Source organism: Plecotus auritus (assembly GCF_963455305.1).
Source record: "Plecotus auritus genome assembly, chromosome: 15".
NCBI lineage: Eukaryota > Metazoa > Chordata > Mammalia > Chiroptera > Vespertilionidae > Plecotus > Plecotus auritus.
In genome coordinates this window covers 1,909,798-1,933,371 of record NC_137781.1, presented here as the reverse complement: position 1 = coordinate 1,933,371, position 23,574 = coordinate 1,909,798, and the positions used below count along the sequence as shown (strand labels likewise).

The following is a 23,574-nucleotide window of genomic DNA, read 5'->3' as shown; positions in this document are numbered from 1 at the left end:
GCCTGAGCCGTCCCATCCGGGACGTTCACATTCATTCATTCATTCATTCATTCACCTAAAACCTTCCCTTGGCCCTGCTTCTCAGCGCCGGCCCCTGGCAGAGTACAAGAGGCCTGGGAGGGATACCTTCCGGCCCTCGGTGAGGACTGAGAGGTTGGGGATCCCAGGGCCCTCGGGGGCTGCTCCCCGGGCTTGGAGGACTGGCTCCCTCTGACCAGGCCTCTGCCCCTGCACCCCTCCCCTGCCCCCCAGCTCCGGTAAGGTGGTCCCCGGCTGCCGGGCGAAGCTGGTGAACCAGGACGCGGAGGGCATTGGCGAGATCTGCATGTGGGGCCGCACCGTCTTCATGGGCTACCTGAACATGGAGGACAAGACGCGGGAGGCCATCGACGCCGACGGCTGGCTGCACAGCGGGGACCTCGGCCGCCTGGACGGCGACGGCTTTCTCTACATCACGGGGCGTCTCAAAGGTGTGGGGGGCGGGAGGGGGGGCCAGGCCACCACCATTCACACCCCCGGCTTCCTCTCCATCGCGGGGCGTCTCAAAGGTGTGAGGGGTGGGGGGGCCACCGCGAGAGCCACCGCCGTGATGGGCAGCGTTTTATCGCTAATGAGGAAGCCAGAGAGGTTAGGAACGCGTCTGGGGACGCCCAGCTGGTAGGCGGCGAGCGGGGCGTCTCTGCAGAACCCCTGAAGACGCAAACGTTAGCGTTTTTCCATTTGCCCGAGGCCCGGGGTCAGCGTGGGGCCAGCTCGCCTGCGCTGACCTGTGCAGGACGGGGGCAGGGGGACTGCGTCGCCGAGGGGATCGAGGGTCGTTATTAAGGAAGGAAGCCACCTCCGAGGACAGACAGACAGACTGGCAGGCCCCACGCTGGCCCCTGCACAGGCCCCCGTGCACACTCAAAGACGGGGGGACCTGCCGCGGGGCAGGGAAAGCTCCCAGAAGCATTAGAGACGGGGAGAGGCGGGCCCGGCTGCTGGAGGCAGCGGAGCTGGTCCTGGCAGAGCCGGTGGGCCGTGGGGAGAAGGGAGGAGGCGTCCCGAGGGCCGAGTGGGCACGCCTGGGCCAGGGCACGGGCTCTGGACGGCGCTGCGCTGAAGGCAGCTCTGCCCGCGGCCGCGCAAGCCCCTGAGCCGCGCTGTGCCTCGGTCTCCTGGTCGGTGAAATGGGAAGGCTGCCCCCCCCCCCCCGTCAGGGCCTGCGGAGGGGGGGGGGTGAAGTGAGCTGCCCACACACAGCAGGTGGCACTGTGCCTGCAGGGGTGAAGGTGCCGCTCAGAGAGGCAGGGAGGGGTGACGTACGAGGGGGGAGGGTCAGAGGGGCTCCGGGGAGTCCTGGTTCAGCCGGGCCCGGCCTCGCCCCCCCCCAGAACTGATCATCACGGCGGGCGGGGAGAACGTGCCGCCGGTGCCCATCGAGGAGGCGGTGAAGATGGAGCTGCCGCTCGTCAGCAGCGCCATGCTGATCGGGGACCAGAGGAAGTTCCTGTCCATGCTGCTGACCTTGAAGGTGGGTCCACGCCCACGCACGCTGGGTCGGGACCGGGCTCGGAACGGGCAGCCGTGCCCCAGGGACGTCCTCTGCCCCCCGGGGGTGCGGGTGGCAGCCCGCTCTTGGGACAGCCTCCCTGTCCCCAGCCACCGGCCAGCCCACCGCTCAGCAGGCGCGGCTCCGGCTGCTGGAGGGGGCGGGAGCTGCAGGCCCTGCTCTAAGGTCTCTGAGCTCTGAGCTCAGACCTCTGCTCCTTCCACCCGGGGGGGGGGGGGAGGCAGCCGCCCCCCCACACCGCAGCTCACAGGACCCGCCTCCCGGCTCCAGCAGCGACTCCTCCGGGCCGGCGGGGCGAGGCGCGGGCTGACGGTCTGTGGTTTGCAGTGCACGCTGGACCCGGACACCTGCGACCCGACGGACGCGCTGACGGAGCAGGCGGTGGAGTTCTGCCAGCGGGTGGGCAGCAGGGCCACCCGGGTGTCGGAGATCGTGGGCCGGAAGGACGAGGCCGTGTACCGGGCCATCGAGGAGGGCATCCAGAGGGTGAACGGGAACGCGGCCGCCCGGCCCTACCACATCCAGAAGTGGGCGATTCTCGAGCGGGACTTCTCCATTTCGGGCGGAGAGCTGGGTAGGCTGCTCTGCTTTTATTCCCCCGTTCCAGGGGCGGGAAGCGGGGGTCCCCGGCGGCGCGGGGGTGGCCAGCGCCCACCTCCTGCACGTGGGGGACACTGCTCGGTGCCTGGCCGCGGGGGAGCCCGCCACAGGGACGAGGTCTGGGCGCGAGCTCGTTAGTTTGAACCCGTCACATCCGACGGCGGCGGCTGTGGGACCGCTGTCCCCTGAGATCACCAGGGGCCACCTGCCTCCCGTGGGTGAGACCCCGAAACCTACAGTGAGCCCACGTGGCAGGTCGGGGTGAAGGCCCTCGGGACGCGGCCCTCAGAACCGGAAGGACCCGTGGCCCGGCCTCCGGGGGGGGGCGGGGGGGCAGCGTCCCGGGGCGTTTCAGGGCGCGGAGCGGGCGGGGCCGCCTCTGTGAGATGCCCTCGGACCTCGGGCTGGAGCGCGTCTGGCCGTCTGTCCGTCTGGCCCAGCACTGAGCGCGGCCACCAGACAGACGTCCTCGCTGAGCCGTCCCCAGAAATGACTCGGTCTGGTGGCTCCGGTGACACCGCCCCGCGTGACCGAGCACAGAGGGGACGTCCGGCTCCCGGGACACGAGTCGGCCATGTCCACCTGCTCTGGGTGCGCCCTCCCAGCCACGCCCGGTGGTGGCGGAGGCCTCTCGGCAGGCGCCCCCTCCCCATCTCGGGGGGCAGAGCATCATGTCCCGTGCGGGCAGGGTGGGCACATTCGTCGCTGCTGTGCAACGCGTCACCTAGAACTCAGCCGCTTGGGGTGCAGGCACTGGTCGGCATTCTGCGGGCCGGCAGCTCGTGGGTGGTGCTGGCTGCGGACTCTCCTGAGGTTCCAGAAGTGTCAGCGGGCAGGGCCACCTGCAGGGCCACCTCTATGCCCCCTCGGGGTGTGGGACAGACCGGGGGCCTCTCCGTGGTTGCCCCAGACACAGGCCCGTGAGCCAGGAGGACCTGTAGTCTTCGTTTGGTCATTTATTCAAGTGCACGGAGGTCAGAGATGGGTGCAGGTCAGGGGTCAGGGGTCAGGGGCCTGGACGTGCTTGCACTGTGACGTGCAGAAAGGAAAGGTCTCGTGGCCGCTCCCTGGAGTGACGGGCTGCCGCTGCGTGGGGAGCAGGTCACTCGGCCGGCTCGGGAGCCAGCTCGGGGGCCGGCTTCGGGGGCCGGCTCGGGGGCCAGCTCGGGGGCCGGCTCGGGGGCCGGCTCAGAGGCCGGCTCGGGGGCCGGCTCGGGGGCCGGCTTCGGGGGCCGGCTCGGGGACCAGCTCGGGGGCCGGCTCGGGGGCCTGCTCGGGGGCCGGCTCGGGGACCAGCTCGGGGGCCGGCTCGGGGGCCGGCTCCCGGGCGGTGTGGCTTCATTCCGGGTACAGGACCCGCGACTCTGGATCCTGACCACACGCCTCCGATTCCTCACACGTGCTTCTCCCCTTCCCCTTGTAGGCCCCACGATGAAACTGAAGCGGCCGGCAGTGCTGGAGAAGTACAAGGACATCATCGACTCCTTCTACCTGGAGTGAAGGTGCCGGGGCCCCCAGCGCCTCCTGCCCCCTGCTCTGCGGCCGGGCGGGGCTGCTGGCCGGCTGTGAGGCCCGGCACCCACCTTCGCGGGCCGCGGGCCACGCGGCTGGCCGTCCCGAGAAGCTTCCCGTGTGCGTAGTTCTAGTTTCCCACGTTGCTGCGTGTTCGGGTGACAGACCAGCTCCCCTTCCAGCACTGAAGGGCCAATAGCAGCTGGCGGGGGGGTGGGGGGGCTTCTGTTCCGCGTGTGCAGGGGAAGCCTCGCTGTCACTCCCTCCCTCCCCCTCCCTCTGGAACCTGCCGGGCGGCCAGCCCATCACTCCCGCCCAGGGCTCCCCACGCTCGCCCTCACGGCCGCCCCCTCTACAGCTGCCGCCTGTGCCCTTAACGTGTGACTTGGACATTAAACTTCTTAACCGTCAGCAGGACCTGGCGATTGTTGTGTCGGCTGAGCAGGCGGAAGCAGTCGGGGCGGAGGGTCTTTAGCCCCCAGGACTGCGTACAGCGGGCACGAGTGGCCCCCGGTGCCCGCGTAGCAGAGGGGCCGCGCCAGCCGCTCAGGGCCCCAGCAGAGCGGCCACTCCCCGGGCCGCACCAGCACCCCAGGTCCCGAGGGAGCAGGAGCGGGAGAGGGAGGGGGAGAGGGAGAGAGCACACAGTCAGCTCGGGAACTCTTTATTCATGAGCGTGAGCGAGGCATTCACAGCCAGAAAAGCAGAAGCAGCGGCTTACACAGCAAATACGGGGGAGGGCGTGAGTTGGGACCAGCCTGGAAGCACCCAGACGGGGGTGTCATCAGGGAACCCGGGACCTGGGTGCCTCCCGCCAGGCACAGGGCTGCGTGGCTACGAGGGGCAGGGGCGCGCGGCGGCCTGTCGATGAGACGTGACTCGGTATCAGAGTTTGGAAACACCGTGCAGGCGCAGGGGTGTCGGGCTGCCCTGCGACCTCGCCTCCTGGGGGCGGTGCTGGGGAAGGGGGTGGCATGGAAAGATGAAGTTAATAGCGTGGTCAGGCCTCTCAGCGGGACCGGCGGGGAGTGGCACTGCTCGGGAGTGTGGCCGCACACGGTCAGCGCCACGTCGGACGCATCGGGCAGCTCAGAGCGGTTCCCCGCGATGCTCGGCGTGTCCAGGCCCTGCCCTTCGTGACAGGCTCAGGAGAGGAATCTCGGGTAACCAGTACGAGCCAGCGCCACATCTGGGTCCCGGTGCCAACGTATTACCTGTGTCTGTCCACCAACGGTGACAGCTCGTCACTTCGTGGCTCCGACGTCCTTCCTCCCCCTCAGTCCTTCACGGGAAAGGCCCCCCGTCTTCATCTTCCGCTCGTAAACAGACCAGTCACCGTGTGACGCGGACCTCCCTAGATGTCTCCTGGGCCCGCTCATGTCATAAGAATGTCGTCCTGCGCTCTTACGTCAGTATTCTGTTTTATTTCTATGGTATTTCTCATAAGCTAAGGAAAACGTTTTCTTCAGAAAGTTAGGTGTGTTCTGATTAATTCTGTATCGTATTTACAGCTGAGGAAAAACTGTTTTAACTGGAGTGTAAAATGGTTAACAATGGCAAATGACACAGTCCGCTTAGAGTTTACAAAAAAGATGTACCAAATAGACATCGATAAACCAGACACGCACTGGGGACGTCCTGGGAGCAGACCTCGGGCGTCGCCTGCATCCTCTGCTCAGGTTAAAAGGCCGACAGGAGTGGGCTCGATCGGGGACAGGGGCCCAGTGCACACGGGGCGTGCGCGCAGGCGGCTGACGTGGCGGCGTTAGGAGTGGCTGGTGCGGACACGCCGGCGGGAGCCTTACTCTAAGTCCTTCACTCGCTGGCAGATTTCGTCTGTGAAGTCCGAGCACTTGGCATTGCCTCCCAGGTCCTTGGTCAAGCTCTGCGGAAGGGAAAGCAAAACAGAGACGGGTCGCACGGAGCCGGAGCAAGGAGAGGCCTGCTGGTGGCACCGCTGAGTCCGGCTGAGCGAGGACCGGCTGCTCTCCTCGGCCCAGGTCCTCCCAACGCCCACGGCGCCCGCCACGCCCGCCCGCCCACCAGGAGGACAGGCCCCGAGGAAACCCTGAGTGAGGATGGACACTCCCATCTAAACCAGGGACTCGTGCCTCCCCTGGGGAGTTCCTGCCGTTTAAGAAACTTCAAAGACATTTGGATCTGTTTGGAGGCTGGGAAACAGACTCAGGTAGCATGTCAATCACACAGCCGCTGCTTTCTATGGCCCCTCCCCTGGCCACGCCCACACGGACCTCCCTGTGCTCTAACCAGCAGGCCTACTGTGCTCTGCTCTCTGCGGCTCCGTCGGTTGAACTCACAGACGCAGCAGCGTCAGAATGGAAAAAGCAAAGCCCCACGCCCTCCAGCCGGACTGCCCGGCTGAGAAGAACAGGTCCACAAAGTCCGGGCTTCTTGCCTTCGGCCGTGAGAAGTGATTTCCGATTACAGGGCTGTTTTTAAAGGCGCCAACCCTGAAAACGGAGCCACGTGCCCCAAAGCCGCCACGGACGGCGGTGTGAGGCAGTCTCACCGGGACGCGGAAAGGCCCGGAGATGGGCGTGGCGATGCTGCACGGCGGAGTGAGCGAGCTTACAGCCACTTCCCAACGGTCAGCCTGGCACGAGGCGCGTTTTACTCGCTTTAGGAAGGAAGAGGCCTCAGAGGACGGAGCAGCCTGAAGGCCCAGCCGGCGAGGCCATCCCCGCTCCGTTCTCCGCCCGCGTGCAGGGTGCTCTATCCCCTCCGTGGCCACCAGCGCTCACGGAAACGGTGACACTCCCGGGCAAGAGCCGGACCGGGCGTGGCCCAGCTCTGCCGTGTGGACCTGAGGCCTTAGACAGATGGCGTGATCTCTGTGCCTCAGTTTCCTCATCTATAGAATGGGTTCATTGTAGGACCCACCTCACAGAGCAGTGTGCTGAGGTGCGTGCTCTCACACAGCTTTACGTAAACTGCAAGCACCCCGTTAACGTCAGTCGTTCATACTTCTACTAGAGGCCCGACGCACGAAGACTCGCACAAGAATGGGCCTGCCTTCCCCTGGCTGCCGGCACCGCCTTCGCTCCGCCCGGAGCCACCTTTCCGCCTTCCCACGCTGCCCGGAGCTGCTGGGGCGGTGCGGAACGCCTGCGTCGTTGCCATGGCAATGATGCAAGTGTCCTGCCTGTCCCAACCCCTGGCCACTCAGCGCCTGTGCATGCAAATTAACCTGTCATCTTTGTTGTGTTAATTTGCATACTCACTCCTGATTGGCTGGTGGGTGTCGCAAATGTACGGCCAATTTGCATCTTTCTCTTTTATTAGGTAGATGTTTCTTTTTTTTTTTTTTAAATATATTTTATTGATATTTCACAGAGAGGAAGGAAGAGGGATAGAGAGTTAGAAACATCGATGAGAGAGAGACATCGATCAGCTGCCTCTTGCACACCTCCTACTGGGGATGTGCCCGCAGCCAAGTTACGTGCCCTTGACCGGAATCGAACCCGGGACCCTTCAGTCCACAGGCCGACGCTCTATCCACTGAGCCAAACCGGTTTTGGCTTAGGTAGATGTTTCTGATGCACGTGGCATGACGCGTAATACCGTGTCGTAGACACATCTGCCTCTACCTACCGCTCGCTTCGGAGCTCCTGGAGGCCCGAGACCTTATCTCATTCCTCAGTGTGTTCTTTTTCATACCATATAACATACACGGTAGCTTTTCGTTGGGAGGAGAAAAAGGCCGCGTAGAAAAAGTAACGCCTTGAGCAAGATCCCATCGCCACCAAGGGGCCACCCGGGCCTGCGCCGGCTCCACCTCCCAGCCTCTGCTCTCCCACGGCTCTCAGCGCCTCAGCCCTCCCCTGCGAAACACACGGCCCCGCCCTCAGCGAAGGCACGGATGCACGCACACCCGGAGTCGGCCAGGGACCTCGAGGAGAAGCCGTGCTGCGTCAGTCCTCTGGGCCGAGGGGCGCCACCACCTGCTCCCCCCAGGTGAACCCCACGGAGGACACGCACGCGGGCGACGCGGACGGTACCTTGCCTCCCTTAATAGTCGCAAAGCAGGCGGCCTCGATGCGCCCGGCGTGGTCGAACATCCCCATGTGGCGCAGCATCATCACCGCGCTGAGCAGCAGGGCCGTGGGGTTGGCCATGTCCTTGCCCGCGATGTCCGGGGCCGTCCCGTGGACCTGCGAGGGGGCGGGGGGCGGCACAGTCAGGGCAGGGCGGGCAGCCTCCGCCGGGGCCGCACCCGGGGGAGACCCTGGGCAGCGGCCGCTCCCACCTCATCAGACCAAGGCCTAGAAATAAAGCCGCACAAATGGAAGGGCGAGAGTAACTTTTTTTTTTAATTGCAAAACCACGGACTAACCACCTTTGTCACCTTCCGCTGAAGTGTTTTAACCGAGGAAGGATGAGTAGTAAGCGTACAAAGCTGGGACACGAATGAATACACCGAGCGTATGTAACAGCCTGCACAAAGCATCACTGCCTTCAACCACGAGAAAACCGAGTTCACACCTATCATACAGGTCCCCCTCCCGGCCTCACGCTGTCGGACCGCATTCGGCTTGGGGCGTCAGCAGGGTCCTTACCGACTCGAAGATCGCCACCCCGTTGGCGCCAATGTTGCCACTTGGTGTCACGCCGAGACCTCCGATCAGTCCCGCACACAGGTCGCTGGGGGCAGAAAGGACGTCGGGCGTCGGTTTGAAAAACAAAACATCTCCCCCAGCACCTCGTCTTCAGCCTTCAACACTCTCCCACCCTCCTCCACCAGAAGGACCAGGCTCCACGGACACAGCCGGCCCGGACTAGTTAGGAGGGTCAGGAGCACAGGGCCCCGTGGAGAAACGGCCCAGGACTAGTTAGGAGAACCTGGAGCACAGGGCCCCGTGGAGAAACGGCCCAGGACTGGTTAGGAGGGTCAGGAGCACAGGGCCCCGTGGAGAAACGGCCCAGGACTAGTTAGGAGGGTCAGGAGCACAGGGCCCCGTGGAGAAACGGCCCAGGACTAGTTAGGAGGGTCAGGAGCACAGGGCCCATGAAGAAACGGCCCAGGACTAGTTAGGAGGGTCAGGAGCACAGGGCCCCGTGGAGAAACGGCCCAGGACTGGTTAGGAGGGTCAGGAGCACAGGGCCCCGTGGAGAAACGGCCCAGGACTAGTTAGGAGAGCCCGGAGCACGGGGCCCATGAAGAAACGGCCCAGGACTAGTTAGGAGAACCTGGAGCACAGGGCCCCGTGGAGAAACGGCCCAGGACTGGTTAGGAGGGTCAGGAGCACAGGGCCCCGTGGAGAAACGGCCCAGGACTAGTTAGGAGAGCCCGGAGCACGGGGCCCATGAAGAAACGGCCCAGGACTAGTTAGGAGGGTCAGGAGCACAGGGCCCCGTGGAGAAACGGCCCAGGACTAGTTAGGAGAGCCCGGAGCACGGGGCCCATGGAGAAACGGCCCAGGACTAGTTAGGAGAGCCCGGAGCACAGGGCCCCGTGGGGAAACGGCCCAGGACTAGTTAGGAGAGCCCGGAGCACAGGGCCCCATGGAGAAACGGCCAAGGACTAGTTAGGAGGGTCAGGAGCACAGGGCCCCATGGAGAAACGGCCAAGGACTAGTTAGGAGAGTCAGGAGCACAGGGCCCCATGGAGAAACGGCCCAGGACTAGTTAGGAGGGTCAGGAGCACAGGGCCCCGTGGAGAAACGGCCCAGGACTAGTTAGGAGGGTCAGGAGCACAGGGCCCCGTGGGGAAACGGCCCAGGACTAGTTAGGAGAGCCCGGAGCACAGGGCCCCATGGAGAAACGGCCCAGGACTAGTTAGGAGAGCCCGGAGCACGGGGCCCCGTGGAGAAACGGCCCAGGACTAGTTAGGAGGGTCAGGAGCACAGAGCCCTGTGGAGAAACGGCCCAGGACTAGTTAGGAGAGCCCGGAGCACAGGGCCCCACGGAGAAACGGCCCAGGACTAGTTAGGAGAGCCCGGAGCACAGGGCCCCGTGGGGAAACGGCCCAGGACTAGTTAGGAGAGCCCGGAGCACGGGGCCCCATGGAGAAACAGCCCAGGACTAGTTAGGAGAGCCCGGAGCACGGGGCCCCGTGGAGAAACGGCCCAGGACTAGTTAGGAGGGTCAGGAGCACAGAGCCCTGTGGAGAAACGGCCCAGGACTAGTTAGGAGAGCCCGGAGCACAGGGCCCCACGGAGAAACGGCCCAGGACTAGTTAGGAGAGCCCGGAGCACAGGGCCCCGTGGGGAAACGGCCCAGGACTAGTTAGGAGAGTCGGGAGCACAGAGCCCCGTGGAGAAACGGCCCAGGACTAGTTAGGAGAGCCCGGAGCACAGGGCCCCGTGGGGAAACGGCCCAGGACTAGTTAGGAGAGTCGGGAGCACAGAGCCCCGTGGAGAAACGGCCCAGGACTAGTTAGGAGAGCCCGGAGCACAGGGCCCCGTGGGGAAACGGCCCAGGACTAGTTAGGAGAGTCGGGAGCACAGAGCCCCGTGGAGAAACGGCCCAGGACTAGTTAGGAGGGTCAGGAGCACAGGGCCCCGTGGGGAAACGGCCCAGGACTAGTTAGGAGAGCCTGGAGCACGGGGCCCCATGGAGAAACGGCCCAGGACTAGTTAGGAGGGTCAGGAGCACAGAGCCCTATGGAGAAACGGCCCAGGACTAGTTAGGAGAGCCCGGAGCACAGGGCCCCACGGAGAAACGGCCCAGGACTAGTTAGGAGAGCCCGGAGCACAGGGCCCCACCGAGAAACGGCCCAGGACTAGTTGGGGAGTCGGGAGGAGCCCGGAGCACAGGGCTGTGCCACAGCGAGTGGCCGCTCACAGCGACGCCCGCCCAGGGTAGGCCCCCGTGACGGAGGTGACGGACACGGCCACCGGGTGAAGACAGTCCTGGCTGAGAGGCACAGACACACCCGGGGAAGGGGAAGCTACGCCAACACACACCAGCCGATGCGTGTGCGGAGGAGGGACTCAAAGTCACCGCGTGGCCAACCTCATGCGTGTGAGCGTGCAGAGGGAGCAGCACAGGAAACGCGCACAAGGTGACCCGTGGTGCCGAGGACACGGGAATTCTGTGGACCTCGCTCGCCACCTCCCTGCTAGTCGGAAATTACGTCCGAAGTCACCAAAAACCTATAAAAATGACCACCCACCCACCCAGCCAGCCAGCGACCCCTGTGGAGACGGCGAAGCCGGAGCTCGCGACCAGGGAGCAGTGGCCCGGCCCGCACGGCCCAGGCGTGAAGGAGCCCACTGTGTGCGTGGGCACCACCACCCGAGGTCACCGCTCGACGCCCAGCTCCCAGCGAGCACCGCTCCGGGCGTTCACGAAGCCCCTCCGGCCAGGCGGGCAGCCACGTACCTCAGGATGTCTCCGTACAAGTTCGGCATAACCAGGACGTCAAATTGGGACGGGTCCTGGACCATCTGCAAGAAACACGTCTTGTGCGTTTAGCCGTCAAACCGCCCGCGCACACCCCACCCGCCAGCGCTCCGAGCTGCGTGAGCGCGCACTTACGTTCAGACACACCGTGTCCAGGTACATCTCGTTGAACTTAATGTCCTTGCAGTTCTCTGCCACCTCCCGGCATTTCTGCAGAAAAAGCCCGTCGGACATGCGCCTGTGTTGAATCAAACAGAAGCTGCTGAAAGCAGACACTCGCGGAAAGAAAAGCGTCGAATCAGAGACGTAAAGCGAGTTCAAGAAAGGGAGTCGCAGCCCTGGCTGGTGTGGCTCCGTGGATAGAGCATCGGCCTGTGGACTGAAAGGTCCCGGGTTCGATTCCGGTCAAGGGCACGTGCCTAGGTTCGCGATCCCCAGTAGGGGGTGTGCAGGAGGCAGCCAATCAATGATTCTCTCTCATCATTGATGTTTCTAGCTCTCTCTCCCTTCCTTTCTGAAATCAACAAAAATATGTAAAAATAATAATAATAAAGTAAATTTTAAAAAAAGAAAAGAAATTGGGCCCTAACAGGTTTGGCTCAGTGGATAGAGCGTCGGCCTGCGGACGGAAGGGTCCCGGGTTCAATTCCGGTCAAGGGCATGCACCTTGGTTGCGGGCACATCCCCAGTGGGGGGTGTGCAGGAGGCAGCTGGTCGATGTTTCTCTCTCATCGATGTTTCTAACTCTCTATCCCTCTCCCTTACAAATCAATAAAATATATTTAAAAAAAGAAAAGAAATTGGGTCCCAGAAGCCCAGGTGGGCCGCGGCGGTGGCGGTGACAGTACGTTTCAGGCAGCAGCAGCAGGAAGAACTGAGAAACACCTACTGATAAAGTGCAAACTGCTCTACGAGGCTAACTGCTCCGGGGCTGGCGCGGTTTGACTGTTCGCCCGCCCAGCACTCTCCCACGGAGGAGCCTGTACCGGACTCACGGCGGCCCGGACAGCGGGGCCGAGGAGAAGGGACACGGCGAGAACAATCCACCGACAGCACCAGCACTGGGAGCGAGGCTGGCTCACGCCCGAGCACGTGTCCGTCCAGAAACTCTCGGGGCCCGTTCCGCGGGGGTCCCCGACGCCGGAGCGCCCGGTATCTCTCAGCCCCTCCTCACCTCCCAGGACCTGCGTTCCTGCCCCCCAATCTGCTCCAGCCATCCCCCGGTGAGGCACGTGAAGGAGGGGAGACCTGGCCCCGGCGCAGGCGGTCTCAGAGCCCCCAGGAACCAGTGACCCGCTGGGGGAAGGGCCCCTCCCCCTCCCCCACGCCGCCCGGGCTCACATGATGTTGGCTTTGTGCACCGCGGTGACAGGAACCAGTGACCCGCTGGGGAAGGCCCCTCCCCCCCCCCGCACGCCGCCGGGCTCACATGATGTTGGCTTTGTGCACGGCGGTGACGTTGCTGCGGTGGTTGTTGCGGGCGTACTCGAAGGCGAACTCCGCGATGCGCTTGCTCGCCTGCTCGGTGATGAGCTTGATGCTCTGCACGACGCCGTCCACGATCTGGAAGACAGGCCTGCGGTGCTGGAGGGGGGGCGGCCGCGTCGGGCCAGGCAGCTGCCCGGGTCAGCGCAGCGAGGGGCGGGCTCACAGCGCCAGCAACCGCGGGCGGCAGTGGGGCTCGCGTGGACCCATTGCACGGATGGGGAAAACTGAGGCAGGTGACCTCCGAACAGGGCATGTTCCCAGGGCCAAGGCCAACGCCCACACCGCAGAGGCCAAGGGGAAGGACCTCCGGATGTCCTCACTGGGAACCGGAACGGCGGCCAGGCGCACGGGGGCAGCCCAAGCGGGAATACCAAGCTTGGGAGGGAAGGACGTACCACGTGCTCGATGCCGCTGTACTCGCCCTCCGTGTTCTCGCGAATGGTGACGATGTTCACGTCGTTGTAAGGGGTCTTATAGCCCTCGATCGAGACGCAGGGCCGGACGTTCGCGTAAAGGTCGAAGGTCTTACGCAGCAGTAAATTCATGGACGGGTGGCCAGCGGCTATCGGGGTCTTTAAAGGGCCTGCGGTGAAGAAGAACCCCCAGATGACAACCGGATCCCCCCCCCCCTCTTTTTTTTTAAAATATATTTTATTGATTTTTTACAGAGAGGAAGGGAGAGGGATAGAGAGTTAGAAACATCGATGAGAGAGAAACATCGATCAGCTGCCTCCTGCACACCTCCTACTGGGGATGTGCCCGCAACCAAGGTACATGCCCTTGACCGGAATCGAACCTGGGGCCCTTCAGTCCGCAGGCCAATGCTCCATCCACTGAACCACACCGGTCAGGGCTCCCCTCTCCTTTATAAACACAAGTGCCTAGTATTTTACTTGAAATCCCACTTTGGCCCGGCTGGTGGTTGAGTATCGACCCAGGAACCAAGAGGTCGCTGGTTCGATTCCCGGTCAGGCCACATGCCTGGGTTGTGGGCTCCATCCCCAGTGGGGGGTGTGCAGGAGGCGGCCGATCCGTGATTCTCTCTCATCATGGATGTTTCTCTCTCTCCCTCTCCCTTCCTCTCTGAAATCAATAAAAATATTTAAAAAGAAGAAGAAGAAATCCCAGGTTGTTTAAGTCTCCCCTCCGAACTGTACTCAGGGCCCCGTGCCCAGTGGCCGTGCGACACGGCGGACATGCTGCTTCGTGAACCGGGGCACAGTCACCCGAGAGCGAGCGAGTCACCTGCAAGCTTCCGAGTGGGGCGTCCTCTCCATCGGGGGCGAGTCACGCCAGCCGTCACCCGGGCAACCCTCCCGCGTCCCCTCCCGCTGTCCCCCGCCGCCCCATCTGGGGTCCTTGCATGCGGTTCCACCTGACTCCACCTGTCCCACAGAGTCAGAGGAAGGACGGCATCTCCCTCCACAGGGAAGCTTTCTAGAACGTTCACTGAGCACCTCCTGACGGAGGACCGAGCGTGGCGTGACCTAACCCTCGCGGCTCTGTGTCGGTCCCTTAGAAACGGAGAGAAAACCCAGTTCTCTTTGAAGAGCCGGAGGGAGCAGGGACTGCCCAGGCCCCGGCAGGAGGCGGCGGAGATGCGCTCCTCACGCGATGGTCTGGACGAAAAGCCCGTCTCGGGCCCAGGTTTTGAATCGTGACCTTAAGCGTGTGTTAACTAAAATAATAAAAATGGCCCTGACCGGCGTGGCTCAGTGGATAGAGCGTCGGCCTGCGGACTGAAGGGTCGCGGGTTCGATTCCGGTCAAGGGCATGGACCTGGGTTGTGGGTTCCCAGTGGGGGGCGTGCAGGAGGCAGCTGATCCAGGATTCTCTCATCATGGATGTTTCTATCTCTCCCTCTCCCTTCCTCTCTGAAATCAATAAAAATGTATTTTTAAAAAATGTAGTAAGTAGGTGAAAGATAAGGCTTGGTCCAGATAAACGTACTCTCATTTGACACAAGCCAGTAAACGCGCCGTTTCCACTGGGAAACCCGGTCCCACCGTGAACAACGCGGCCCGCGCTCCGAGTGTGCCGCTGCCTCGGGCGGCTCTGTTTAGCGTCGATGCGGAACTTCCAAACCGTGCCCGCGGGAGCAGCACCCGCACCCGCACCCACACCCGCCCGCCTCCGCCCGCGTGCGTGCGCCTACCTTTCAGGCCCATCTTGTTCTTGTCCATGGACTCCTTGGCTTCCGGAGGGATCATCCACTTCCCGCCGGGCCCCTGAATGGCAGTGACGCTCCGCTCCTCCCACTGAATGGGCGCCTGCGGGCCACGCCGCCGAGCGGGCAGCGGGAAAGACGAGCGTGAGCGGCCGCCCCCCAGTTCCCAACACACTGCCCCTCCGGACGCGGCCGGTGAGCACACTCCACGAAGGCCCAGGAGTGCCCGGCCTGCGGGAAGCGACGTCAGGCCCGGCCGGCGTGGCTCAGGGTGGAGCGTGGACCTGGGAACCCGGAGGCCACGGTTCGCTTCCCGCTCAGGGCACAGGCCCGGGGCGGGCTCCAGTCCCACGCCCAGCGGCCACCTGCCCACTCCCGTCCCTCACACTCGTCACGTGCTATAATTAGAACGCCATCAGGAGTGGAGCAGCATGGCTCACGGGAATGCCGAGGACAGCCGGTCCAGGCCGGAGCCCGAGAACACTGTGAGAGACACAGGCCAGCCACGGGGACCCCGTAACAGATCCTACACGTGGGAGACCTACAGAGGTGGCAAATCCGTGGAGACAAGTAGCTGAGTGGTCGCGTGGGCTGGTGACCGGCCGGGGGAGGGGGAGAGGGCCGGGGGGAGGGGGGTGACTGCTAATGAGTATGGGGTTTCTTTTCGGGCGATGGAAATGTTCTAAAATTAGATGGTGTGAAGATTGCACAACTCCGTGAACGTACGAAAACCCCCTGGAGTGGACGCTTTAAAGGGGTGGACTGTACGGCCTGGGCGTCTCTCAGGAAGCTGTTTGGGAAAAGTGCAAGATGCGTTACGTGACCTAAGAAGGTAACCGTCTTAGCATCATCCTTCCCTGCCCTCACACCCTCCGTGTGGGGTGTGGACTAGGCGTGAGGTCGGAGCGAGACGTGCTCGTGCACAGGGACCTCCATCCAGACTGAATCTCACAGCCTATCAGCGGGCAGCTACACACAGCAGCCGCAGGGCAGCGGGTCAAACTAAGTCCAAGTTCCCTACCTCCCACAACAAAAGGACTTAACAACATCCACCTGCCCTGGCCGGTGTGGCTCAGTGGATAGAGCGTCGGCCTGCGGACTGAGGGGTCCCAGGTTCGAGTCCGGTCAAGGGCATGGACCTTGGTTGCGGGCACATCCCCAGTAGGGGGCGTGCAGGAGGCAGCTGATCGATGTTTCTCTCTCATCGATGTTTCTAACTCTCTATTCCTCTCCCTCCCTCTCTGTAAAAAATCAATGAAGTATATTTTAAAAAAAAAGAATTATCAACTGTATTCTCGTGGGCAGGAAGGCAAGAGGCGGCAGACAGTAGGACTGGGAGACCTCCCGCCCGGGCAGGGGTCAGAGACCCACGAATCCTCTCCCACAGGACGGAAGCCAGGGCGGCAGCTTCAAGCGCAGCAGCGAACACCGACGTTCAAGTTCAAGTTGTGAAGATCCACGACAGACCATCCCCACGTCCTACAGCTGCGAACAGTTCGTCCCGAGAGGTCACAGGCTCCGTCCGCCTGGCTCAGAAGCTCGTCTACAAATGAAAGGGGTTTTTAAAGTCCACTTACTTTGGCGGCGTCAAAAATCTTCATCACGGAGGCGGAAATTTCCGGGCCAATGCCATCTCCTGGAATTAAAGTCACTGTCTGAACCTGAATGGAAGACACCATCAAAAAAAGAAACCATCAAGGAGTCAGTAAGAATCGGTTTTTGAAGGTTTAAAAAAGAAATCGTTGACAAACCCACTTTGGGGGGGGGGGGCGGGGCCTCAAGAAGACCCAAAGGCCGTTAAGAAAACAGACCTTCGCCCTGGGCCCTGGGCCATCAGAGGTGAGACACCAGAGACCCCGCTATTTCTGCCCCGGAGTCAAGAGGCTGTGCAAGGAACTCCACGATGCTCTTTAGATGCAACAAAAATAAACTAAAACTACTCGGGAGCCCTGGCCGGTGTGGCCCAGTGGATAGAGCGCCGGCCTGTGGACTGAAGGGTCCCGGGTTCGATTCCCAATCAGGGCACATGCCCAGGTTGCGGGCTCGATCCCCAGTAGGGGGCGTGCAGGAGGCGGCCGATCCATGATTCTCTCTCATCATGAATGTTTCTATCTCTCTCTCCCTCTCCCTTCCTCTCTGACATCAATAAAATATATTTAAAAAAACAAACAAACAAAAAAAACGACCCGTGAGACTTCCCGGCACTCGGAACGCCCCCGGGGTCTGCCTGTCACTCTGAGGCTCCACGTCAGAGAGGGTCTCCGCCTTCCCGAGTTCCTTTAAAAACTGGCTCCTTCATGAGGAACGTCACGGAAGTAAACTTGTCACCAGTGGGAGTAGTTCCCGTGATCACACCCTTCGGAGGGACACGTGTATTTGTAAAGTAGCGTCAGCGATTTAATGCAAAGGCTTCAAACAAAGGAAGCCAGCATTTCAAACGTAGAAATACAAACGTGTCAGGGAACATGACGTGGGATTTAAATCCATTAAGAGAACAGCTGACCCTCTCTCTCCATCTGAAAACGATCCGTCGTCACGCGGGGACTCTCCCCGACCGGGAGGTCTGGCCCAGACAAGCTCCCTGGCCTTCCCCGGGTCCCGTCACCTGTTGCTACTTAAAAAAAAAAAAAAAAAAAAAACCCCGACTCAAGTTTCCCTGGACTTCTGCCTCCCAGGGACACTCCCTGAGCAGGGGACTGGTTCCACTGTTCTGCACAAACTGCAGAAATCTTTTAAAAGATTCGTGTCTACCCCGGCCGAGTTGGCTCAGTGGATAGAGCGTCGGCCTGCGGACTCAAGGGTCCCGGGTTCGATTCCGGTCAAGGGCATGTACCTTGGTTGCGGGCACATCCCCAGTGGGGAGTGTGCAGGAGGCAGCTGATCGATGTTTCTCTCTCATCGATGTTTCTAGCTCTCTATCCCTCTCCCTTTCTCTCTGTAAAAAATCAATAAAATATATTTTAAAAAATAAATAAGATTCATTTCTAGCCCTGGCCTGGTTGGCTGTTGATGGAGCATCGGCCTGCGGACGGAGGGGTCCCAGGTTCGATTCCAGCCAAGGGCACATGCCTGGGTTGCAGGCTCGATCCCTAGTGGGGGGCGTGCAGGAGACAATCAATCAATGATTCTCTCTCATCACTGATGTTTCAATCTTCCTCTCTCTCTCCCTTCCTCTCTGAAATCAGGAATACTTTTTAACAAAATTCGTTTCTCTTCATATTGCTTTCAGATACAGCCCCCGCCCACCAGGCTAATTTTTTTTATTTTTTTTTAACGGAGAGGCTGGAAATTCAGTAACAGCAGAGTGCAACGGCCACGTCGTTAGCTCCCAGCAACGCGTCTGAAATGCTCGCCTCGCTGCCCGCAGCCTCGAGGAGCAGCCACAGCCCGCAACCCCTGGCTACTGCTTCCTGTTCTCCCAACACGTCCGATCAATGTCCTCAGGCCACCGAAAATAAAACTGCTTTATGCCACAGTTCAGAGAGTAAACCGGCCCTGGCTGGTGTGGCTCAGTGGATAGAGCGTCGGCCTGCGGACTGAAAGGTCCCGGGTTCGATTCCAGCCAAGGGCACATGCTCGGGTTGTGGGCTCGATCCCCAGTAGGGGACGTGCAGGAGGCAGCCGATCAATGATTCTCTCTCATCATGGATGTTTCTATCTCTCCCTCTCCCTTGCTCTCTAAAATCAATATATTCAAAAAAGAAAGTAAATCGGTGGGAAAATGTACTGTGGTCTTACAGATGCCTCATGGACCAGGATGTGATCTGGGAGCAGAGGAATGGGGAAACCCAACCGGATTCTGCAGGAAGGCTCAATCCCCCGCGCCTGGGAGGCCAGTGACCCACAGGCTCAGCGTGCTCTGAAACTGCGGCGTCCGCCTTTGACGGCACAGCACTCTGGCGCCGGGGACGGGGACGGGAAAGGCAGCAGATCTCATGAGAGACAGAGGATCCACCAGCGAAGGACAGCAGACGCCTCCGGACTTGACAGACGTCCGAGGCGTCCGTCCCCGCGTGGCGACCCGCCTGCCGCTCTTAGGGAAGCTCACAACGTAAAAATGCAAAGCAGGTTTTGAAGCTTCTCAACAACGTGTTCTCCACTCGCACTGGGTTTGGGAAAAAAACAACCACCTGTCTCACAAAAGGAGGCTGTGAAATGAAGGAACAGGCTCAAGGGAGAAATCCATCTATTTTTAACAAGGCTCCTTCAGATATCAGTGTGACAGACTGACATGGCCGGCTGTAATATAATTCTTTTAGATGCGACCTAATAGGTTTCTGCACGTTAGCCCAGCATTTTAAGATACGGTGTAAGTATGGCCCAATTTGCCCTAATTTTAAAGAAATGGAGGTAAAGGGCTATTTGATGTGTTAGAGCATCTTTCTTGAGAAACTTCTAAAAGGAAAAAAAATAAAAGACATAATTATACTCACGCCACCAGCAAAACCTCTGGTCACCTGTTTTGGGTTGTGGAATGCCCCCAGCAGCCGAGAGACCTATATTAATATCAACAAAGAAATGTCATGCACAGAATTAAACCCCGTGTATTAAGAAGCAAAGATGGCCCTAGCCAATCTGGCTCAGTGGGTAGAGCGTCGGCCTGCGACGGAAGGGTCCCGGGTTCGATTCCGGTCATGGGTGCGTAACTCGGTTGCAGGCTCCTGGCCCTGGTCGGGGGCGTGCAGGAGGCAACCCATCGATGTGTCTCTCTCACATCGGTGTTTCTCTCTGTCTCTCCCTCTCCTACTCTCTCTAAAAATCAATGGGGAAAAAATATTGTGTGAGGATTAAAAAAAAAAAAGCGGGAACTTCCGAGCAATATTTTCTCACGTATCCGTTCCACGTGGCAAGCTGCCTCAGATCCGGAAACCTACACATTCGCGTTACCGTCGGCTCTGAGGACTTAAAGCTCTGTACACGCTGGAGCCAATTTCATGGACGTAAGTTTGTCGAGAGATGTCGAAGGCAGAACAGAACTAAGTTTTCAGGTCAAACATTTGGTGCCTGACTGGTGTGGCTCAGTGGATAGAGCGTCGGCCTGCGGACTGAAGGGTCCGGGGTTCGATTCCGGTCAAGGGCATGTACCTTGGTTGCGGGCACATCCCCAGTGGGGAGTGTGCAGGAGGCAGCTGATGGATGTTTCTCTCTCATCGATGTTTCTAACTCTCTATCCCTCTCCCTTCCTCTCTGTAAAAAAAAAAAAAAAAAAAAAAAAAAAATCTATAAAACATATTTTTTAAAAAAACACATTTGGGTCTTCCCCAAATGACCCATCTCCGAGGCACCTTCTGCTCCAATCCCTAAAGGGGAAAAACTAGCCCCGCAGAGGTCAAATGACGGTCAAAGGTCACCGGGGGAAGTCCGGGTCAGAGAGGAGCCCTGTCTTCTGATTCCCCAACCCAACACACGCTCAGCATCCACGCGTGCGTGGCGTGTTTTCCTGCAGACCCACGCCAAAGGCGACACACGCCGACCAGCACTTGACCAGCCGTGGTCCCTCCGTGATCCCGCGTCTGCAGGCCGCCTGCACCGCCTGCCACAGCCGTCAGGTATGAAGTGTAAGCTCCGCGCTTAAGGGATTGACTTCTGCTTAGTGACACGTGTGACATGACAGCTACCGTCACACACACACACACGCAGGTCTAACGCGGTCACACGGTAACACCGTGACAGACCGTGGTCTGCGTGGCGACCGCAAAAGAAACCTGCGGATACCCACGCCTTCCGTAGGCAGGGCCTGGGCACCCCCACGATCTCTCTTTTTTTTTTTTATAAATATATATTTTTTATTGATTTTTTACAGAGAAAGGGAGAGGGATAGAGAGTCAGAAACATCGATGAGAGAGAAACATCGATCAGCTGCCTCCTGCACACCTCCCACTGGGGATGTGCCCGCAACCAAGGTACATGCCCTTGACCGGAATCGAACCCGGGACCCTTGAGTCCGCAGGCCGGCGCTCTATCCACAGAGCCACACCGGTGAGGGCCACGATCTTTTATTGAAGCCTCAATCAGCTCTGTGATGGCTCAGAGATGGTCGGTCATTGGTTCGGGGTCACACAGCCCATGCGTGGCCGTGCCAGGATTTAAACCTAAGCCTCCTACGTTCCAAGTGTCGAGCTTTTTTTTCACCAAGAAATAAAAATTTTTTTAAAAAATAAGGGCATGTGGACATCACTTTACACTCACCACAAAGGAGAAAGAGTATCAAATTCCACAGGAAAAAAAAATGAAGTTTGCCCTGACCGGTGTGGCTCAGTGGATAGAGCGTCGGCCTGCGGACTCAAGGGTCCCGGGTTCGATTCCGGTCAAGGGCATGGACCTTGGTTGCGGGCACATCCCCAGTGGGAGGTGTGCAGGAGGCAGCTGATCGATGTTTCTCTCTCATCGATGTTTCTAGCTCTCTCTCCCTCTCCCTTCCTCTCTGTAAAAACTCAATATAAAATATATACATATATATATATATATATATACACACACACACATATATATATATATATTTTTTAATGAAGTTTTTCAGGTCAGATTTCTAGGGGACTGCTGGTGCCCGGCCCCAGGAGACCCGAGGAGGGCCTGACCTTCCTGGTGCCTGTAATCTGGGGGGTGACCTTGGCCCCAGAGCAGGCAGAATGGGACTGAGAACTGGGAACACCCCAGACGCCGGGGGAGCCTGGGATCCTCTCGCCTTCTGACACCGACTTCCTGCGTGACCTTGAGGATGACCTCTAACGGCGAGGGTTAGCGAGCGCCACCCAGGAGCCCAGCCCAGCCCAGGCATCCCAGCTGTCAGGAGCGCCCAAGCTCCAGGTCGCGGGTTCTCCCCCCAAAAAAGGTGGGGAGCTGCTGGCTTTTCCCCCTCCGAGGGTCCAGGTGGCAACTCCAAGGTGTAGGGCGCCCTTCGGAGGGGACACAGCCGCAGGGGCAGACCCGGGAGAGCCGGGCTGGGGGGCAGGGAGACCTGGCAGGAAGCGGCCCGGGGTTCCCCCACGGGACCTCGCCTCGCCTGCCCAGCGCCCGCGGCCCGCGAGGTGACCCGGCCTCGCCCAGCGGACCGCGGGGGCCCGGCCGTCAGCCAGCGCGGAGCGGGCCCAGCCTCGGCCCGTCCGGCTCGACGCAGGACCTGGGCTCCGGCCTGGGGGGGACCGGCGGGAGCAGGGCCGCGCCCCTCCCTCCGTCGCCCTGGGCATCCCCTCCCTCCTCCAGCGCGGCCATCCCGGGCGCGGGTTGCCCACACGCCGCGCGCGCCACGGAGCCCCCGCTGCCTCGGGCCCGCCGCCCCGCGCGGCCGCCGCCCGCCGCCCCGCGCTCACCTTGGACATCCACGCGGGCCCCGCCATCGCGTCTCTCCTCTCACCGCGGCGACAGCACGGGCGCCTCGAGTGCGCAGTCGCCCAGCTCGCGCCGGGCCCCGCCCCCTGGAAGCCCCGCCCCCCCGAGCCCGCCCCTGGGGATGCTCCGCGCCTCCTCTTGGCCAATCGCCAGGCTCGTCTCACGGTGACGTACGCCGCGGCGACCCGGAAGCTGCGCAGTTCAGTTCGGGGCGTCCCCGCGGGCTGCCCCGACTCCTCCTTCATTCATTGACTCACCATTGAGGTAGGATCCTGGCGCTGTGCCTTCCGCATGCTGATCGCTCCTTTTTTTAATTTTTTTTTTGTAACCTTTTTTTTTTTTTAAATCCTCACCCGAGGATATTTTTCCATTGATTTTTATTTTTTTTAATATATTTTCATTGATTTCAGAGAGGAAGGGAGAGGGAGAGGGAGAGAGAGAAACATCAATGATGAGAGAGAATCATGGATCGGCAGCCTTCAGCACGCCCCCTACTGGGGATCGAACCAGCAATCCAGGCATGTGCCCTTGACCAGGAATCGAACCTGGGACCCTTCAGTCCCCAGACCGATGCTCTATCCACTGAGCCAAACTGGCTAGGGGTTCCATTGATTTTTGGAGAGCGGGAGAGACAGAGAAATATCGATGTGAGAGAGACACATGGATGGGTTGCCTCCTGCACACCCCCCTACTGGGGATCAAGCCTGCAACCGAGGTACGTGTCCTTGACCAGAATCGAACCCAGGACCCTTCCACTGAACCAAAGGCTAGGGCCCCTATTTTATTTTATTTTTTATATATATTTTTATTTATTTCAGAGAGAAAGGGAAAGGGAGAGAGAGATAGAAACATCAATGATGATTGAGAGAATCATGGATCGGCTGCCTCCGGCACACCCGCCACAGGGGATCAAGCCCACAACCTGCCTGGGCATGTGCCCTTGGCTAGAATCGAACCCGGGACCTCTAACAGTACGCAGGCTGACACTCTATCCACTGAGCCACACTGGCTAGGGCTGGGGCCACTATTCTACTAGTAAACAGCAGCACCTCCTCCCTACTGTCTATCCCCTTCCCTGCTTTATTTCTCCTTAGCACCTCTCACATTTCACTTATTTATTGGCTGTTTGTCTCCTCCCCGAGGAGTAAATTCCAGGAGAGCAGGACTTTTGTTGTGTGCTGCGCTGTATTCTCCATGCCTGTAGAGGTAACCACAGGTCCCCCTGCCCTACACAGGGGCCCAGATCTAAATCCACCTATTAGGGGCCGTGTGACCTTCTGAGACTGCTTCATCTGAGAAATGGGATCAGGACACCAAACTCTATAGACGTAAGAGGCGTTGGTGGTACCGAAGCCGGTGTGGCTCAGTGGATAGAGCGTCGGCCTGGGGATTGAAGGGTCCCGGGTTCGATTCCGGTCAAGGGCATGTACCTTGGTTGCGGGCACATCCCCAGTGGGGGGTGTGCAAGAGGCAGCTGATCGGTGTTTCTCTCTCATCGATGTTTCTCTCTATCCCTCTCCCTTCCTCTCTGTAAAAAATCAATAAAATATATATATATATA

General features: G+C 60.3%; 2 protein-coding genes across 4 annotated transcripts in view; one reads left to right on the top strand and one right to left on the bottom strand.

Moving 5' to 3' along the window:
• ACSBG1 (acyl-CoA synthetase bubblegum family member 1) overlaps nucleotides 1-4,080 on the top strand; it is a 33,162-nt gene extending 29,082 nt beyond the window's left edge. For both annotated transcript variants that reach the window (XM_080651796.1, XM_080651795.1), the window contains 4 exons: nucleotides 253-470; nucleotides 1,374-1,513; nucleotides 1,880-2,126; nucleotides 3,576-4,080. In XM_080651796.1, the coding sequence (XP_080507922.1) occupies nucleotides 253-470; nucleotides 1,374-1,513; nucleotides 1,880-2,126; nucleotides 3,576-3,652 (682 nt within the window). In that variant the 3' untranslated portion in view covers nucleotides 3,653-4,080. The remainder of the gene's footprint in view (nucleotides 1-252; nucleotides 471-1,373; nucleotides 1,514-1,879; nucleotides 2,127-3,575) is intronic.
• A 232-nt stretch (nucleotides 4,081-4,312) lies between these two features.
• IDH3A (isocitrate dehydrogenase (NAD(+)) 3 catalytic subunit alpha) lies at nucleotides 4,313-22,121 on the bottom strand. 2 transcript variants are annotated; one of them, XM_080651779.1, is made up of 11 exons: nucleotides 21,995-22,121; nucleotides 19,118-19,180; nucleotides 16,262-16,345; nucleotides 14,673-14,787; nucleotides 12,913-13,100; nucleotides 12,459-12,592; nucleotides 11,165-11,267; nucleotides 11,009-11,073; nucleotides 8,242-8,326; nucleotides 7,684-7,836; nucleotides 4,313-5,549 (listed from the first exon to the last, which is right to left on the bottom strand). In XM_080651779.1, exons 1-11 carry the CDS (start codon nucleotides 22,019-22,021, stop codon nucleotides 5,466-5,468), a joined length of 1,101 nt encoding a protein of 366 aa, XP_080507905.1. In that variant the 5' UTR covers nucleotides 22,022-22,121; the 3' UTR covers nucleotides 4,313-5,465. The 2 variants fall into 2 exon arrangements, with proteins under 2 accessions (XP_080507905.1, XP_080507906.1); XM_080651780.1 differs by having other exon boundaries at nucleotides 19,142-19,180; nucleotides 21,995-22,118.
• Between the last annotated feature and the right edge of the window lie 1,453 nt (nucleotides 22,122-23,574).